The sequence below is a fragment of the Dasypus novemcinctus genome, chromosome 2 (assembly GCF_030445035.2).
Source record: "Dasypus novemcinctus isolate mDasNov1 chromosome 2, mDasNov1.1.hap2, whole genome shotgun sequence".
Classification (NCBI taxonomy): Eukaryota; Metazoa; Chordata; class Mammalia; order Cingulata; family Dasypodidae; genus Dasypus; species Dasypus novemcinctus.
In genome coordinates, this window is record NC_080674.1 from 83,883,258 (window position 1) to 83,902,939 (window position 19,682).

General features: G+C 38.6%; 2 protein-coding genes and 1 pseudogene across 20 annotated transcripts in view; 1 reads left to right on the plus strand and 2 right to left on the minus strand.

Moving 5' to 3' along the window:
- Positions 1-105, minus strand: LOC111761911 (U5 spliceosomal RNA; annotated as a pseudogene).
- Positions 106-5,947: 5,842 nt separating this feature from the next.
- On the minus strand, positions 5,948-7,763 carry RPS23 (ribosomal protein S23). Its single transcript, XM_004483430.4, has 4 exons — positions 7,674-7,763; positions 7,042-7,201; positions 6,280-6,400; positions 5,948-6,145 (listed from the first exon to the last, which is right to left on the minus strand). Exons 1-4 carry the CDS (start codon positions 7,675-7,677, stop codon positions 5,999-6,001), a joined length of 432 nt encoding a protein of 143 aa, XP_004483487.1. The 5' UTR covers positions 7,678-7,763; the 3' UTR covers positions 5,948-5,998.
- The window catches only part of LOC101413699 (V-type proton ATPase subunit S1-like protein), a 59,635-nt gene continuing 47,706 nt past the window's right edge, over positions 7,754-19,682 (plus strand). For 5 of the 19 annotated variants that reach the window (XM_058275566.2, XM_012521575.4, XM_071208864.1 and 2 more), the window contains exons 1-3: positions 7,774-7,890; positions 10,555-10,616; positions 11,997-12,044. The gene's annotated coding sequence lies outside the window, so the exon portion shown is untranslated. Of the gene's footprint in view, positions 7,891-7,995; positions 9,019-10,554; positions 10,617-11,996; positions 12,045-19,682 lie in introns of those variants that run through there. The other 14 variants (XM_058275576.1, XM_058275585.1, XM_071208872.1 and 11 more) reach the window with 9 other exon arrangements.

The following is a 19,682-nucleotide window of genomic DNA, read 5'->3' on the forward strand; positions in this document are numbered from 1 at the left end:
TACTCATTACAATGTGTTACCATCAAGACTCAGCATTGTTTCTCTCCGTGGAAACCTTTAGTAAAAGGTGAAAGATTTATACAATCTAAAGAGAAACCAGAGTATTAGATCACAAATTTTATCACATCCTCAGTTATATAACCTACAAACTCCAGAGATCTCAGGCCTAAAGAATTGTACTTTGTTGTGGCCCAGTTATTTATTTTTTCTCTTCCTAATGCCTTCTTCCAGAATTAAGTAAACTTACAGTCTATGAACCTTTAAGCTAAAGTTCCACCCCCATTATTTACTTAAAAATGTTTATTTCAGATTTTCCAAAATTTACATACTCTAACCCAACAAGCATCTGCCTCTGCCCCATCCACTTTTAACTTATACTCAGCTTTCTATCTCTATAAATCTGCTATTTCTAGATATTTCATATAAGTGAAATCATACAATATTGTCCTTATGTGCCTGCTTCACTCAGACATTTCAGAAATGACAAACCACAGGCAACTTCTGTCAACCCATAGAAAACTTCTCTCTACTGTTCTCAGCTGTGATTAAAATGAAAAATTATTTAATAGGTCACTTAATCTGCTCACTGTTGTATAGATTTAAATATTACCTATCAGCTTGCTTCTTGGGTTAGGAATATTTTGAAAATATGAAAAAGGTAAAGAACTCATTTCCAGAAAAATGTGTTTGAATGTGTCTATACATATAAAATCAGAAAATTCTGCGTATGGTTTCAAGAGGTTCATAGACCCTTTGAAATCCATTTATGGGACAAACCTTAGGTCAAGAATCCAAATTCCATTCACAATGGCTTTCTTCTATTATATATATGGATCATACACACACATACACACATAGACGATTGGGAATATACATGCATACAAACACACATACCATGGCAGGAGGGATAGTATGGTGAATGAGAAAAAAATACCTAATTATAAATATAAGAGAATATATAAAATTCAGAACGAGTAAAATGAACTATTGCATAATGGAAATTAAAAGCCTAGGGAAACACTTGGAACCTATTGGGAACGTAAGGGGAGTGGGAAATGGTTCTACTTATCCGCAAACAAACACAAAACAGAGTACTGAAGCTGTCAAACTATATAGAAAAAATTGTTTTGATTATAAGCTGGGTAAATTCACAAAGCTGTTGGAGAAGAAAGATGTGACAAAACAATCTATTTCATATCACTGTTTCCAGAGCAGGTGTTAATGGACAAAACATGTTTTGACAAGTAACATATCTCTGTACTGTTCTCAGCTGTGACTGAAATGAAAAATTATTTAAAATGTGGCTTAAACTGCCCACTACTGTACATATTTAAACATTAGCTTACTAAAAGAGGTATGACAGCATTATATTAATAATATATTCATTAGTACCTAAAGTTATTTGAAAATTTGGTGTAAACAAATGTGTTATACTTTTAACCCAGTCAAATAACATATCTTGTACAGTTTCTAATTAACTATAGTGAAAGAGCTTTATTAAAACAAAACAAAAAACCCCACACTGTGGATAGATTAGAGAAGAAAATTCATGTCAATAACTTATTACTACAGATAATCAAGCAGATGACTTGTAAAGGACCTGAGGGAGGGAGCTGGTACTTCCCTGACTGTAAGATTGGAGGGCTGATGTGGGGGACAATGATTGCCACATTGGCTCCTGAGGGAGAACTGCTCCTGAGCATCAGAACTGCTGTTTGAAAGCGGCAGTCATCTGGAAAGCAGGTGCAGTAAAGGAAGGGATTTGCGATGGTGCTTATCATGTCTGCGTGAAGTTCCAGGGCTGGGTGAGTGGTTCCCTCATCTTTGAAAATGCACACCACATATTAAAAGCTTAAGTGACAGTCTAAATGAAGTGGTGACTGTGCCTGTGCATGTTTGGACATATTGGTTATTTGTCACTCATGGTTCCCTTCAAATGTGCTACTCTAAAAGCAATTTTCTCCTATCAGACAATTTATGCCAATTTCATTCAATTGTTAAATGTTTTCATGCATTTCTCTAGGACTCCTATGGTAGCATTACAGTGACAGTGAATATGCCTTAAAATTCACTTCTCCTTCTCATTTGCTAAGAAATCCTAAACATAACATCACTTTGCCAAATAATATAGATAGGATTGTGCTAGAAACTAAGTGCTCTGTACAACCATACTGCTAAGACATTCCCCACACTACAATGTCATAAATGTGAGTTAATGCTTGAACGATTCATTTAAACAGACTTTATAGGTCAACATAAAGATGATACAAACAGCTGTTAATGAAAATTTATTGTAATATGGGAGTTTATGATCTTGGTCTTTTTTCTGAACTTTGTACAAAACCAGTAAAGAAACATTAGCTACTTTGACACGGACTCCAGGAATATTACCTTTATGATCAAATCCTGCAACTAGAACATTTTCCTAGAGTGAAACACAGGGAATTAACATAAACAAAGATATGTATTCAAATTTGCATAGTTAAGTTACAACGTGTCTTCTCAGTTCTGTCAAAAAATGAATAACCAAACTAAAATATATGGAGGCATTGCCTGTTTCCTAATAGAATTTTTTTCAGAATATCATTAACTAGTGTTTCATTTTTCTACATATATTATTATAAACACATATAAACATTTACTAATGTATGACTACCCCTTTTCCCTCGAAAAGGCGTAAAATAAAAACTCTTACCAAATACCTAGCATCACTTATGTCTGAACTGGCACAGTACCGACCTGTGAAGCTATGGAGTGGGTGTCTGACAGAAACAGTTTTATTTAGGAATCAGAAAACAGGCACTAGTTCTGATCTCAGCTGTGCCAACTACCTGGATAAATTGTTTCTAAAATACTTAAAAGCTATCTTCTCTGGGCTTCTGACTTATAAGATGAGCTGGCTGGATAAGACCACTAGTTCCTCTAAGTGGGGGAAGCATCACCTAAGAGCTTGTCATTAAGACAGACTTCTCCTGAAATACCCTAAAGATTCTTTTCAAGATTAGGAGTAACAGTAATTTAACACATGCCCTAGGAAATCTGATGTTCCCTGAGTTTGGGAACCACATAGATGAGGTAGTTTCCAGACTCTTTCTGACCTAACAATTTCTGATTTGTTGGGCTTTGCTAGGTCATGAAAAGAGCTAACACAGATTAAATATCAGACTAAAGTAATTTTTACTTTTATATATAATTTCAGACTCTCAAGAAGTTGTAAAAATAGTCAAGTTTGAGTTTGTGTGTACCATTCACACAGCTATCCCCAATAATATCTTTCATATCCAGAGTACATTTTCAAATCCAGGAGATTGACATTGGTACAATATTATTAACTAAACTACCAACGTTATTTGGTTTTCACTCATTTTTATATATTTTTTCCAGTGTATGAAATTTTATCACATGTATCAATTTTTATAACCACCACCACAATCAGGATACAGAACTGTTCCATCCCCACAAAGAAAATCCCTCCTTGCTACCCTTTTATAGGCAAACACTGCCCCCACCCCTAATTCCTGGCAACCACTGATACTGTACATGATTTGTTAAATTTATACCTAAATATTTAATTTTGGGAAGATTACAAATGGTATTGTGTGTTTCATTTCAATTTCCAACTATTAAGTGCTATTATATAGACATACAATTGTTTTTTGTGCATTGAACTTGTATCCTACTAGTTTTTCTTTTTTGTGGGTTCCTTGGGCTTTTCTTTGTGGATGTCATCTTGAAACAGGGACGTTTTATTTCTTCCAAATTTGTACGCTTTTTTCCCTTGTCTTGCTTATTGCACCAAGACTTCCAGTACTTAGGCGTTATAGGAGAGGCAAAAGCAGACATCCTTGTCTGTTTCTAGATCAGGGGTTCTTAACCAGGGGTCCACAGATCCCCAAGGGGTCCATGGAAAGATTTCAGGAGGTATGTGAGCTTGAACTGAAAATTCAAAAAAGCGTTATTCTTGTGGGGACGTGTTGGTGCAGGTGTGATTTATTTATTAAATAATACACAGTATAGTGTGGACTTAGTCAGGGGTCCATGGTTTTCAGTTGACTGGTAAAGGTATCCATGGAACAAATATGGTTAAGAACTCAACTATTTAGGAAGAAATTCCCTTCTGTTCCCAAATATTCTTATAAATGTATTATTTCCCTCAATAAATGTCAATCAGCTATCACAGGGAAAAAAAGGCTATACTTTTCTTGCCATTCATTACAGACCAGACTCACACATTTACCAATGGCATGATTGGGATGCTTAGCTGAAGCTAATGTACATCTAGGCACGTGGCTCTAGAGGCATGACTGTGCATTAATGAACCGATGTCAGACTCTAGCAGGAAGTTAGGACGCTGTTGAATTAATTCAGTCAGAGCATGCAGGTAGGCTGGCTGTGAAAGGTCTGAAGGAAAAAAAAAAAGAACACAAAGAGGCCACAGCCTGGGGCTTTCCATCCTGTCTTATTCATTACTATAACCTCAGAAACCATTATGGAATTTTTTGCCTTAATTTTGATTTTTAAAAACATTATCTTGATTACTGAGGTTTTTAGCCACTCCCCTAATTTTCGCACCCCAAAAATGCCTCATACTACATCGTCTCATACGTACCACACTGCCCAATCTGGCAAAGCACCTTCTATTTTGGCTACATAAACAGCGAGGGACTGACCCAAGTGGGGTAGGATAGAGGTAAGACAGGGCGTATACAAAGAAGTAATAGACCAGTTTCATGTTGGATTTATGTGTGTGGAGCTGCAGCAGCCAAGCAGGAGGGAAACTGCAAGGGTCAATCCCAGCAGTCAGTCATAGGAAGGCTGCACGGCAGGTGAAAAGGGCGACCTTTCATAAAAACAGGTATTTCCCGAGAGCATCAGACCTCAACTGCGAACCCTCGTAGAAGGGGGAACTCTTAGCACCAGGGACACTGGGATCCGGTGCAGGCCTAGGTCGGTGGTGTCTGCACTGTCCCTCTCACGCTCAGGGAACCGCCACCTCCCTCCCCGCGCTGTTGGGCCAGGGTCACCGCCGCCTTGCACCTACTGCGGCCACAGCACGCCTGCGGTGCACCCGGAAGGGCTAACTCTGGGATCCCGAATCGCAAACGGCTGGGTCAACTAGAGGTCATCCGAAACCCTCTGACCTGCTTCTGGGAATGGCTTTACAAGTATTGACTTAGCAACCACACATGCTAGGGAAGACGAATACTACAAATCTTGGTGACCAGAAACACCAAGTGTACCCCTTGGTACGGGAGGAGTTCGAGTTCAGGGAGGTCTGAGATGGGGAGATGCGAGGTGCAAGGTCTCAGGCTGGATGGGGAATGCAGATTTCAGCAACTGAGGTCACTGTTGCTGAAGCAAGGCTTAAATCAAACACAGTATGAACTTCTGTACCATGGTTAAGGTCTTTGGTTTTGGACTTATGGGGAATGAGAAGCCAAAGAATGTCCATTTTTAAGATACTAGCCCAGTTGAACAATAGGCTTGGACCATACATCAAATAAACCCATATTTACTACCAGAGTCAACAGCAGTTCTCAGATGATGCTAAATGCCCCATTTTAGGGTTAACTAATTTTTTCTACAGCAATTTTCAAACAAAAATTTATAGATAACAAAAGTACCTATATACCCAACATCCAACCTCAACTACTACAGGCCCCCAAGGAGATGGGCCCAAGAAAGTACATTACTAAGGACATCCAAGATGGGATGATTTCTGCTCACTGAAACTTGAAAACCACTTAAAATGATCTCACCAGAAATTCAGTGTGTTTTTGAAGCACCATATACTAGGATACTGTTTATTTCCTCTAGATCTTTTAACTCCTGTTTTGCCTACACAAGTTGGGTAGGTGAACTCTTTGTCACAGACTTAGGTAATGAATTACATGTCCTAAAACTGGTTAAGCACACAATCTTTATAGTGGATAGAAGAGGCAAAACATTTTCGGCATATGAAAATTTATTACTACTGCTTGTTCTGCATCATCAAAATTTATGATCTTGGTCTTTCCTTCTTGCCTTTATATAAAGCCAAAAGAGAGACATTGGCTACTTTGACAACTTTAAAGCGGACTCCAGGAATGTCACCAACAGCATGACCTTTGCGACCAAATCCAGCAACCAGAACTTCATCGTTTTCCTGGAATAAAATCAACAGCTTACTTCTGGTGTTAGAGGTAATCAGGAAACTCCATTCATCACATAAAAATTTAAGGGTGTGGGGGAATCACCCCACAGAACAAAAGCTAGAATAGATTTACTTAAAGCACCCACCTCAATAAAATTCAAGCAACCATCATTGGGTACGAAGGCTGTGATTTTCTTCCCATTCTTGATCAGCTGGACCCTGACACACTTCCTGATGGCAGAATTTGGCTGTTTGGCTTCAACCCCTCTGAAACATAAACAGCATAGCAAAGTTAGCTGGCTTTCTGAAAAGGGGTAAGTTTTATAATTAATTAAACATAGAACCTACTAGAAAGTATACAGCTTATAAAAGATGTAAGATTTTTAAGACCAGAAATAGAAAGCACAATGCTTTATTTCTACAATTTCAATCTAATTTTAAACCATTAAATTCCTGTGATTTCAACCAAGTTTTTCCTCAGTCTTAATTTCACAAACACAAGAAGGGAATTTTTAGTCCCTTAATATAGTTGTAAAGGTATTTAGCACAATTGAAAACTAGAACTAGAAAATCTGGGTTCAAAGTCTGTCACGAAATTTGACTGAGCCACATGAAATTACCATTTTTAAAAGTAACAAACTATATGGAATACGCTACATATTCTACGCAACATTTATGTAATCTAAGACTCTTTTAAATAATTTAAATATATTAAAAAGTAAGAGTTAACGGGTGCCAATTGCTCAGCTTGGTCCCCACACAAAGCAAGTGCTCATATGTATCCCTCCACATGCTTACTGTTTCTTCCAATTCCTCTTCTACCTACCAAAGTTAAAAGTACCAAACAAATGTATCTCCAATTGCCATAGTACAATAAACCTTTAAGGGACCAATGGTCTTTTACTTACACTTTTTCCAACACAATTCCCTTTGCGTGGGAAGCGCCTCCAAAAGGGTTGGCCTTCAGGGCTGTGCCCAGATGGGCTTTCTTGTACTGTTTATCATGCCACTTCTGGTCCCGTCGGTGGCTACGGAGTTTCCTGGCAGTACGAAGACCTCGACACTTACCTAAGAATTACAAGAAACCATTTTGCTCTGCAAAAATATGCCACGGGTACTTATTCTACATCTCTAAGACTAGTTCACCTGGACTAAACCTTTAAGCCGGTCAGTTTTTGCAACACACCTAGGCCTAGGGGCCAAACGTAAGAGCAGACCTCATAGATGCCTTGTATCAACCACCAAAGTTGGGGGAGGCGGGGTATTGGAGCGACTACATTTACCCACCCAAGACTATGAGACCTCAAGCCAAAGCTAAGGGCAGCGTCAGCCGCCTGGCGGGTGGCCTGAGATCTGTGGCTTCCGCGCCGCACGAGTCTCTTGCGCGTTGGGCCATGTGCTGTGGGAAGCGCGCTTCCCCGGCCCTTTCCCGTCGCACCTCCAGCGGCGCCCCCTGTCCCGCCTGGTCCCATCCCCTTGTCCATCCCCGAGATCCTAGGTACCACTTGCAGTTCCCTCAGACGGATCACAGTCGACTTACCCATCTTGTCGGCACCGCGAGTCCGAGTGAAAGAGAGAATCAGCGCAGGAAAGAACCACAAGCCACCGCGAGCAAGCACCGCCCAGTCAAGGACCCCCGTGCAGCTGTCTGCGCAGCGCCTGACCCAAGCCTGCAGCATATCATTCGGAAAGGACGCGTTTGCACCATTTTCCTGAGCCGGACTGTGAGCCTTGCTTAGTCCTTATGAAATTCAGAGGTATCTACCTTTAATAGTGATTTATTTCTTTTTCTCATGTTAATTGCGGGGGATAAAAGCATCTTGAACTACAAACCCCAGACTCCTTTGCACGCACCCGCTTACAACGCGGGCGCTCCCGGCAAACGAGTGTGACGGAAATTGGCGCGGTCACTGGAGGGGTGTTGTGGTGGGGTAGGGACCATCCGCATGTAGTTTGGAAAGTTAGACTCCCAAGACAGACTCTTGTGCACCAGTGCCATAGTAAATTGTAAAATATAGTGAGGCAGTTTGGTGTAGTAAATAAAAATCCCAAGCTATGGAGTCGTACTAGGCCTTAAACCCCACAGCTGACATTTACTGGTCGTGTGAACTTAGGTGATTGATTTAATCTCTTTAAACTCGAGGTGTTGGTTCACTCAGCAAATATATTTTTAAATAATCTTCCCCGTACCAGACACCGTTCTGAGCATTGGGAGTACAGCAGTGAACAAGACAGAAGATTTCTGCTCATAATATTTATATTTTAGGGAAGACAGACAATATACAAGTAAATTTAAAAGTAAAAATATACGTTCACATATTGATAAGCACTATAGAGAAAATGGAAGCGTTTAGATGATAGTGACATGGGTAAGGGCTGCTACTCTGGGTAGGGTGGCTTTAGAAGTTATCCTTGTGAGATTGTGTTTGAGCCAAGATCCTAAAGAGTAGGAGCCAATCAGACAAGTATATAGGGAGTGGAACCTTCCAGGAAGAGGATTCCTGGAAGAGGGATCCATTTATTGAATCCCTAGATAGGGATTCAATAGATGAATCTGGAACCTGGAAAGAAGTCCACATGTCCTTCAGTACCCCCAAGATGGCTGCTGCAAGACCCTGGTGAGAAATTCTCACATTCAGAAAGAGTTTTCCTCCAAAACCAGGAGAAGCACCTGATATTCTTCAGCGGCCTTATCACTGGGCCCTCCTAGAAGATTGATGGGTGGGGTAATTAATTAAAACAAATAGCTGGCACTCCTCCCATGTCATTAGCAAAGGGGCGGCATAATTAATGGTTTAAAAAGCAAGCGCAAAGGCCTTTTGTTGTCTCTTGCTCTTTCTTGTGTTCTCTTATTCTGGCCTCTACGCTCTCGCCTGGATCAATGCGTAAGTAAACCCCGGGGATTTATAATCTATAATGGGTCATTTTATTCTATAAATCAGCCCTTTTTTATCACTCTTCAGCCCCTTTCTCTCTGCCTGGGACCCATGATCTCTTATTTTCTCCCATTTCTCTTTCCTTCCTACTTTAATAAAATGACTGGCCTAACTAACCCAAAATGCTTTTGAAATTCATTTCTGCAGCATAATCAAGAACCTAGACAAAATCTGGTTACAGAATGGGCTGGGGTTTTTGAAGAACTGAAAGCTCACTGTGGCAGAGCCCAGTGGGTGAGGAGTAGTGTGACACTTGATGAGGTCTGAGGTGCATAGGGACCAGAGAATGTGGAGCCTTATAGACAATGGTAAAGACTTTTACTTTTCAATGATTGAATACCATTGGAAGGCTTTGAGCAGGGGAGTAAGGAGATAGGATTTATATTTTTGTAGGATCCCTTTGGCTGTTGTAAGGAGAAAAACCTGTATGGGATCAAAAGATGTAGCTAAGAGACCAGTTGGAAGGCTATTGCAGTAGTTCAGATGACATGATAATGGCTTGGATCCTCAGTGGAGGTGATTAGAGGTGTTTGAGTTTGATAAACTGTTTGGTGGTAGAGCCAACAGGATTTCCTAAGGGCTGTAGGGTGTGAGAGAGGAGTTAGAACTATGATTTTTAACCTGAGCAGTTAGGTGGATTGTGCTGCTATTTACCAAATGGGAAATACTGGAGAGGAACTTATTTTGAAGGGGAAAATAAGAATTTTGTTTTGGATGTGTTCAGTTTGAGATGCCTGTTAGACATGCAAATAGGGATATGAATTGGGCAGTTGAATAGATGAGTTTGAGTTGAGTCAGCTGTGAGTAGATAATGAAAGCTGCGGCTCTGAATGAGATCACCAATGGAGTGACTATAAATAGAACAAAGAAAGGTTGGAGGCCTTAGCCCTGGGGTACAGCAAAGTTTCATGATAAGAAGAGAAGATAGATAAAGCAAAAGAGACTGAAGAGTGACCAATGCTATATACTGCTTTAACCAAAGACAAGTGTGAAAGGAGAGAAAATGACTGAGAATTGCCCTTTGGATTTGGCAATGTGAAGGTTGTTGGTGACTTGTCACGTGAGGAGCTTGTGGAGTGGTGAAGATGACAGCCTAATTGGATTGGGATCAAGAGAGCAGGGGAAGGAAGTCTAGACGGCGACTCTAGACAATTTTTGCTAGGAGTTTTTCTATAACATGCAGAGAAAAGTGACTGTACCTGAAGGGGAATGTGGAGTCAGGGTGGATTTCTTTAAGATTATAGATATTATGACATATTTTATGCTGATGGGATTGTTCCAGTAGAGAAGGAAAAATGGGGAATTCAGTTAAGAAAGGAGATAACTGTAGAAACAAGACTAGAAGGGTGCTCTAGTGGAGGAGCTGACCTTAGGGAGAAATAGCAGTTTATCTATAGTAATAGGAGAGAAGACAGAGTATTTGGGTACAAATACAAGTTGATGGAAAGACGTGGAACTTCTCTTTTAACTACTATTTTCTCATAGAAATAAGAAGCTAGGCCATCAGTGGAGAGATGGAGTAAGGAGAAGAGGTTTGAGGAAAGAAGGTAAGGTATGGAATCATCATCTAGAATACTACTACTAACATTTGCTAGTACTTACTATATGCCAGACACTGTTTTAGGTACCTTACATTGATTAACTTATTAATCTTCAAAACAACCCTAAAAGGTAAATATTATTTTTCCCTTATTTTGCAGATGGGGAAACTGAGGTATAGAGAGTTTTAAGTAGCTTGCTCAAAGTTGCATATTTAGTAAGTGGTAGAATTAAGATATGAACTTAGGCAATCTGGTTTTAGAACCTTATACTTAAGCTCTACATTATTCTGCCTCTATATCTAGGAGAGTGGGGAGGTACTTTGCCGAGGTAACGTAGTTTTTGGAGAGTTTTGAGAGCCCATTTGAAATACATAGTTATAAATTTCAAGTGACATCAGTCATCATGGTTCTGTGTGTTTTTTCAGATGGCATTTAGTTGTTCAGGTATAGTGCCTGTGTAGGTGGAGAACTGGTTTTGGGGTCTAGTCAGGCTAATGTGATTTTAAGGAAAGGGTTACAGTGGTGGACATGAGTTTGGAACTGGAAGAGTAAAAGAGCCAAGAATATCCAGGACATTTCTGGAAAAGGACTTGCCCTGTCAGATATGAGACATTTCTATGAAACTAAGTAAATAAGACCATGTGATAATCGTATAGAAGTAGAGCTATCACCCAATGAATAGAAAAGAGAACCCAGAAATAAGCCTACATGGATAGAGGATATTATTAAATGACTGAAGTAGACGGTAGATCAGTGGGTAAAGGAGGGGCTGTCAAACAGATGGAACTGCACATGCATGCACAAATATTAATTTGTATTCCTATTTTACAGAAATAAAAAATCAACCCCAGATATAGTAAGGGCTTAAAATCAACAACAAAACTTTAAAATTCTTAATAGAAAACAAAAGTGAATATATTTGGACTTGAGAAAGGAAAATATTTTTAAGGACAAGAAAAAACATGAGACCATACTAAAATTAAGAACATTCATTCCTTAAAACACCTGAAAGAAAACAAAAGGACAGTTACAAACTGAGAGTAGATAAGTGCAAAATTGACAAAGGATTATATTTTACACCATAAGAGAAGACTAAACAACCCATTTAAAAAAAAACAAAACAAAAGGCATAAATAGAAATATCACAGAAGAACCATGTATGACCCATAAATATCTGAAGAGATGTTCATCATATCTAAATATAGGTATTATGCTTGACTCAGGATGAGTTGGGGGAGTAATACCTCTTTTTTTCAGTTGTCTAGAAATGTACATAAACTGATGATTTGTTCCTTGAAAGTTTAGTAAAGTGTTCTGTAAAACCATCTGGGATGGGTTTTTTCTTAATAAGAGCATTATTAATTATAGCCTTTATTTCTCTGATAGTTATAGAAACATTCATGGAACTATTGATTTCTTCTTGAGTCAAATCTGGTAAGTCATTTTTCTAGGAATTTTCCATTTCATTTAAGTTTATGAAATAGTTGGCATAAAAGCTGTTATGGCATTTTATTATGCTTGTGTATTTTCGAATATATACATATATATTGTTGGAAGCTCTTTTAAATTATGAATGCAATTTCTTTAGTAGCTATAGTGCTATTCAGATTTTTTTAGGAGGTACTGGGGATTGAACTGAGAATCTCATACATGGGAAGCAGGCGCTCAACCACTGAGTTACGTTCACTCCCCAATGAGAGCTGGTTTTTTCATTTGTTTGTTTTTTTAGAAGCTCCTGGGGATTGAACCTGGGACCTCCCTGGGACTTCGCACATGGGAAGTAGGCACTCAACCACTTGAGCTACATCTGCTATCCTCTGTTTCTTCTTGAATGAGCTTTGGTAGTATGTGTCTTTCAAGGAATTTGTCTATTTCATCTAAGTTGTCAAATTTATGGGTATGAAGTTGTTTGTAATATTCCTTTTGATACCTTTTAATACCCATAGACTTATAGTGATGTCTCCATTTTTATTCTGGATATTGGTAATTGGCTTCTTTTCTTTTTTTCTTGCCCATTTAGAAGTTAATCAATTTTATTGACCTGTTAAAGAACCAGCTTTTGGTTTCATTGATTTTCTCTATCTTTCTGTTTTTAATTTCACTGATTTCTTCTCTTTTCTTTTTTATTTGTACCCTTTTGCTTGTTTTGGATTTAAATTTGCTCATCTTTTTCTAGTTTTTAAAAATGGAAGCCTAAGTCATTGAGTTGAGACTTTTTTTCCTAGTATATTTAATGTTATTAGGTTAGTGCATAAGTAATTGCAGTTTTGGAGCATGAATTTTAAATATTATAACTAGGCTCAAACACATCTTTATTAATCAAAATAGGAACAATTACAATCAACACATTTTTGCCAACAAAAAATGTTTATTCCTGTAGCATAAAAATCCATGCTTCAGGATTTGATGAACTCTTACAAACCATTTTCTGCATCCTGTTGATTGTGGAAGCATTTTCCCTGCAAAAAGTTGTCAAGATGCTTTAAGAAGTGGTAGTCGGTTGGCATGAGGTCAGGTGAATATGGTGGATGAGGCAAAACTTCGTAGTCCAATTCATTCAACTTTTGAAGCATTAGTTGTGTGACGTGTGGTTGGGCGTTGTTGTGGAGAATTGGGCCCTTTCTGTTGACCAGTGCTGGCTCCAGCATTGCAGTTTTTGGTGCATCTCATTGATTTGCTGAGCATACTTCTCAGCTGTCATGGTTTCGCTGGGATTCAGAAAGCTGTAGTGGATCAGACTGGCAGCAGACCACCAAACAGTGACCATGACTTTTTTTTGGTTCAAGTGTGGCTTTGGGAAGTGCTTTGGAGCATCTTCTCTGTCCAACCACTGGGCAGGTCATCACTGGTTGTTGTATAAAATCTACTTTTCATTGTGCATCACAATCTGATTGAGAAATTGTTCATTGTTGTGCAGAATAAAAGAAGACTACACTTCAAAACGATGATTTTTAAAATTCTGTCAGCTCATAAGGCACCCACTTATTGAGCTTTTTCACCTTTCCAATTCGCTTCAAATGCTAAACGACCATAGAATGGTTGACGTTGAGTTCTTCGGCACTTCTCTTCCAGTTGTAAGAGGATCAGCTTCAATGATTGCTCTCAATTGGTTCTTGTCAACCTCTAATGGCCGGCCACTGTGCTCCTCATCTTCAAGGCTCTTGTCTCCTTTGCAGAACTTCTTGAACCACCACTGCCCTGTACGTTCATTAGTAGTTCCTGGCCAAATGCATTGTTGATGTTACGAGTTGTTTTATGACCAATTTTGGACTCAAATATGGGGAGTGGATTTGGCCCAATGGATAGGGTGTCTGCCTACCACAAGGAAGGTCCAAGGTTCAAACCCAGGGCCTCCAGACCTGTGTGGTGAGCTGGCCATGTGCAGTGCTGATGCGCACAAGGAGTGCCCTGTGACGCAGGGGTTTCCCCTGCGTAGGGGAGCCCCATGCGCAAGGAGTGCACCCTGTAAGGAGAGTCGCCCAGTGCGAAAAAAGTGCGGCCTGCCCAGGAATGGCGCCGCACACACAGAGAGCTGACGCAGCAAGATGACGCAACAAAACGAGACACAGATTCCGCGTGCCGCTGACAAAAGTGGACACAGAAGAACACACAATGAATGGACACAGAGAGCAGACAACTTGGGGGGGGGGAGGGGAGAGAAATAAATAAAAAATAAACCTTGAAAAAAGAAAAAAGAAAAAAAGAAAATCGCTCGAATTTCCTTTTTGTCAAATATTTCCGTAGTCTGAAATAAATATAAAAATAAATAGCAAGTAATAAGTCATTATCAATAAAACCTAAAGTGAGAAATGCACATTAAAATGATGTATAACATAAGCACATTTATTTAAGAATGTATACCAATATCAAATGGCAAATTTTAACAATGCAAAACTGCAATTAATTTTGCACCAACATAATATAAATATCATTGTAAACACTGCTTGAACTGCATGCCATGTGTTTTCATATGTTATATTTTAATTTTAATTTTGTTTGAAATATTCAATAATTTCCCTTTTGATTTCCTCTTTGACCTCTGAATTATTTCTAGATATTTGAGGAGTTGCTGGGTATCTTTATGTTATTGATTTCTAGTTTAATTTTGTTATGTTCTAAAAACATATTTTTAAAAAATTTGTTGAGGTTTGCTATATGGCTCAGAATATAGCCTCTCATGGTGAATTTTCCATATACAATTGAAAATAAAGTGTATTTTCTTGATGCTGGGTAGAATTTTCTATAAATTAAATTAGCCCAAGATGGTTGATAGTTCTGTTTAGGTCTTTTGTATCCTGTATTCAGGATGATAGTAATGTTAGGTGGGGGGAGGGGAGAATTTTAGGTGGATATTGGATATACTTTACTTTGGATGGTGGGTTTAATTATCACATTATTATAAAAACACGTAAAGCATGATTCAGTAATCAGTATATTATGAACTAAGGATTATGATAACTAGCTAAGAAAGAAGAAAAAAAGTGATATAATTTTTGTTTCTTGGAGCTTTGAATCTTTCATTTATTTATGAAGAACTTATTTCTTATTTTGGGACCTGAAAGGAAAAGGAAATCTTCTTTAATCTTGGGCCTTAAGTTTCCCTAAAAGAATCCCAAAACAAGAATCAGTCTGAGGAGTTAGAGGAAAAGAAATCCTTCATTACTGAAGGGTAGTGTATTAGTCAGCCAAAGGGATGTTGATGCAAAATACCAGAAATTGTTTTTTTTTTTTTTTTAAAGGGTATTTATTTAGGATAGGCTATAAAGCTTAAGTTACTTCTCTCACCAAAGTCTATTTTCACATGTTAGAGCAAGATGGCTGCTGATATCTGTGAGGGTTCAGGCTTCCTGGTTTCCTCAGGGCTCAGCTCCTCTATTTTCTCCACAAGGTCAGCTGTAGACTGTGAGGCTTTCTAGACTGCCTCTCTCCACAAGGTCAGCTGTAGACTATCAGATGAATGGCTCTGTCTCTCTCCCTGGGGTTTCTGCCATGTCGAAGGAGCCGTCTCTATTCCTCTGTGGTCTTCTCCTGGCTCAGGTCCTCTCTTCCTGGGATTTGGTTCTCTTTCCTCTGTGAGCTTACTTCCTGGGGCTCCAGCTTCAGCATCAAACTCCATCATCAAAACTCCAACATCATAAACCCTCAACTTTGTTTGCCATGCCTTTTATCTGTGAGTCCCTACCCACCAAGGGGCGGGGACTCAAAGCCCTAATGACATGGCCCAGTCAAAGCCCTAATCATAACTTAATCACACCCAGGTACAAAGCAGATTATAAATATAATCCAATATGTATTTCTGGAATTCATAACCATATCAATCTGCTACATGTAGTGAGACAATGGGTGAGCAGAAGAAGGTGAAGTTAAAAGAGGTGCATAGGGCCAGCGCATGTCCAACCTATGGACCAGGGTAAGGAGTGTGGATTTTATTCTAAGTGTGATGGGAAGTCATTGGAGGGCTTCAAGTAAGTGTCTAATTTACCTTTTTACAAGATTTAATTTACCTTTTAAAAAGATCGATGTGGCTGTATTGTGAGGAATAACTGCAGAGGGGCAAGAGAAGACTTGGGTTGGCCAGTAAGGAAGCTTTTGGAATGGTACAGTTGAGAGATCATAGGTTGGAAATAGAAAGATGTAAGTAAGATTCAGGATATGTTTTGGAGTTAGAGTGTGAGGGAAAGAACAAAATCTTTGACATCATCATCACCACCACCACTATCTTTAACACGTATTAAGTACTATTTAGGTGGCAGGCATAGGATTACTAAAAACTTGATGCATACTTTCTTTAAATCCTCAAACCAACCTCTGTGGTAGGTACTATTTACTATTAGCTCCATTTTACAAAGAGGAAATTGACAATTAAAGGAGTTAACTTACTTAACCAGAGCATATTTGCTGGCTTACCAATTAGTTATATGGCAGAATTTGTATTTTTAAGGAGTTTAGAAAAAATATATTAATGAATGCTTAGTAAACACAGTACAAAATAGATGGAAAATAGTTTTCTCACAAGCAAAACACCAGGAAAAGTAGGGGGTTGTGGTTGCTAAGATAAAAGTATTCTTAATATAAATTACAGTCCGATACCCTTGGATTATGTCTTCATTTCCTAGGACTGCCACAGTAAAATATCACAGTGTGACTTAAACAACAGAAATTTATTGTCTCACAGTACTTTACTTTTGACCAGAAGACTGAAATCAAGGTGTTAGGAGGGCCAAGCTCCCAAGGAAACCTATAGGGGAGAATCCTTCTCCGTCTCTTCTAGCTTCTGGAGTTTGCTAGCAGTCCTCAGCATTCCTTGTCTTGCAGCAGCAGCACTTCAATTCATTGTTATGTGTCATTCTACCTTTTCGTGTCTGTCTGTCTCTGTGTCCAAGTTTCTTCTTATAAAAACAGCAACCTGTTGGATTAGGGCCCACCCTAACTCACAGCTTCAAAGATCCTGTTTCCAAATAAGGTCAACTTCATGGAACCAAGGGTTAGGACTTGAACTTATCTTTTGAGGGGCTACAGTTCAATTCATAATGGGTTACTAGAGGTATATGAAAACTGATAGACAATTTGTCACAAAATCTCCATATTTGGTAGCTCTTGCAATATTGGGGAAGTCAGAATAGGGAGGAGAACAATTATCCTTCTTTCCAGATACTTCCTTCTAAGTAAAACAGTATGTTCAATTAGTGTAACTCCTAGTCTCATTGCTCTCTTAACTCATCCCATGCTAGGTGAGGTAAATTTAGGAAGAATAGACTTCTCTTTTTCCCTTTTGGGATCCAGCTGCTTGCAGAGAACATGTGTTCTTTTTCTTCAGGGGCAGGCCTCTTCCCTTTTGAAAGCCTAGGGCTGCCACAACTAGCTGTCATGTCTGTCTCATTCTGGGAGGAGTTCACTTACAGTCCATTTGACACCTGCAAAAAGCTTTGTCCTCCATCCTGAACTTTCAGAGAAATAAAGGAGGTATTTGGGCCTCTATTTTTCTCACTCCTTGTTTTACTTCTCAATGGTTTCAGCACTCAGTTAAGTAGAGGGGTGTCATTATTTGACTCATCTCAAGAGATGACACTTCCATCTAAGAAGAAAGATTGGGCTTGTACTTCACAAATCAGTCAGTTGATGATGAGGAAAATTAGGTCAAGGGTAGTACTGATTCTCTTTCCTACACTGGGGAGAAGTTAGCTTTTGAGGAAGAATGGCTAAGGTGTTGTTTTTTTTAAATTAAAGTTTTTCAGTCATATATGCTAAGGTTTTTAACAATATTGACGGCTGATATGGGAGCATTTAGAAATGATTCCTAAGCCTTTAGCTGTAAAACTTGAGGTAGCCGTTGCTATAGTAACATGACAAGCTAAAATAACAGCTTTAAGTGAGAATGAAGAATCAGAGTAAGATTGATGATTACATGCTTTGTATAACTATGAGAGATGAATGTTGAATGCTTCATTTTACCTGATTCAATTATTAAATACAGTATTCGCTTTATCCAGAACGAATGGGTATTTCTTATCCTGTCATTATAGCAACTTTTCAGTGCAGTGATTATTTTCTCTCACATCGATGTCCAAGGTAGAACTTAAGAAATGTGTCTATTGCCATATTATCTTACTGATTGATATTCAGATCCTTTAAAATCCTGTTATTAATTAAACCTCTGTGCAGGATCTAGGGGGAATTGACAAGGTTGTTCTTTGATACTCTGTGAAATTCCTGGAAGAGAACTGTAATTTTAATGTGCATATTGAAAGTTCTCTAATTCCCCAGGTGTTCTCTAGCTTGACTGAGAACCAAACAAAAGAAAACAAGCTTATATATCAGTAAGGACTTTGGGGTGATAAGAAAAGAAAAATAATCTTTCTTTCTAGAAAAAGAAAGATAATTTTGCTCACTGAAATAGGGTACTAAGTTTTAGAATCTCCTTACCTGGATAGATTTAGGAAGCAAGTGGATGAACTAGATTTGTGCTGTCTTTGAGATCAGTAAATATCAGTTGATAGTTGATGATGGGGAATGGGATGGAGTGACTTTTATGGCCCTTCAATTTCACAGCAAAATGAAGATTCCCCAGGATTATTTTTAGGTCATTTAAATATGAAAATGTGCAAATAATAATAATAAGTAAATATAAAAACCTCTATTAAAAGTAAATGTGCAACATATGGGACATTTTATATTGCTAAGATTTTATTGCTTAAAGGATTTTAACTAATGTAAAACAAGATTCCCCCCGCCCCCCCCCTTAAATTGAAAGAAAAATAAACAAGAGAGAAAGGAGTGAGGAAATGTAAGAGAGGAAGAAATGAGAGGAGGGTTCTAGGTTTATATAACTGCACGAAAGAACAGTAATTTTCCCACTGATTTTAAAAATTACTTCTTGATCTTGTTGGTTCTGGGAGTCATTATTGGTTATGAAGATAACAAAACTGAATGCATTTGTGACCAGTTCATACATATGGTTATTTCCTGTACTGTGGAGTAAAGTACTTACATGACAATGAGTTTTTAAATTGACTTAAATTGGTTTTAAGTTAAAATTTCCAAACTTATGTTAATTATCTAGAAAACAATATCTTGGACTTGCTACTGAATTATTACTGAGTGTGTTTTGAAATTCTGGTTAGCTTTACTCCAAAGAATCCATTGTGCTCTTGTTATACATGGTATCCTAAAATATAGGGCAACGTCACACCACACATATTCTTGAGGTGCATCTTCTCTCAGTCACTTAAACTCTGATTCCTGTCTCTTTCTAGGCAAGAATCCAGCAGGTGCTTGGTGAGAGCATTTTTGAGGGAGGTAGAGGCCTTTTCCTGTCTGGGACCCAGGTCTGTGGGTCTGTCTCTGATCTCAAGCCTCACGTCTTAATCCATGATTCTTATACTACTTTAAATTCATTATTTAGCAAATCCTTCTAGTGAGGGCTCTTTTGCGCTGCAAGTAACAAAAAGTATTTTAAACTGTGTTAAGCCTAAAAGCCAAGTTATTGAAAGGACACTGAGCTAACTCACAAACACCAGCAGCAAAAAATGGCACACTAACGTCGTGAGAGAATGGAACCAAGAATTGGAAAGC

Coding starts and splice junctions, on each gene's coding strand:
- RPS23 (XM_004483430.4), bottom strand. Junction 6,401..7,041: donor GGAATTGTGTTGGAAAAAGT/GTAAGTAAAAGA, acceptor TTTATGTTTCAG/AGGGGTTGAAGCCAAACAGC. Junction 6,146..6,279: donor GTTGCTTGAATTTTATTGAG/GTGGGTGCTTTA, acceptor ATTTTATTCCAG/GAAAACGATGAAGTTCTGGT.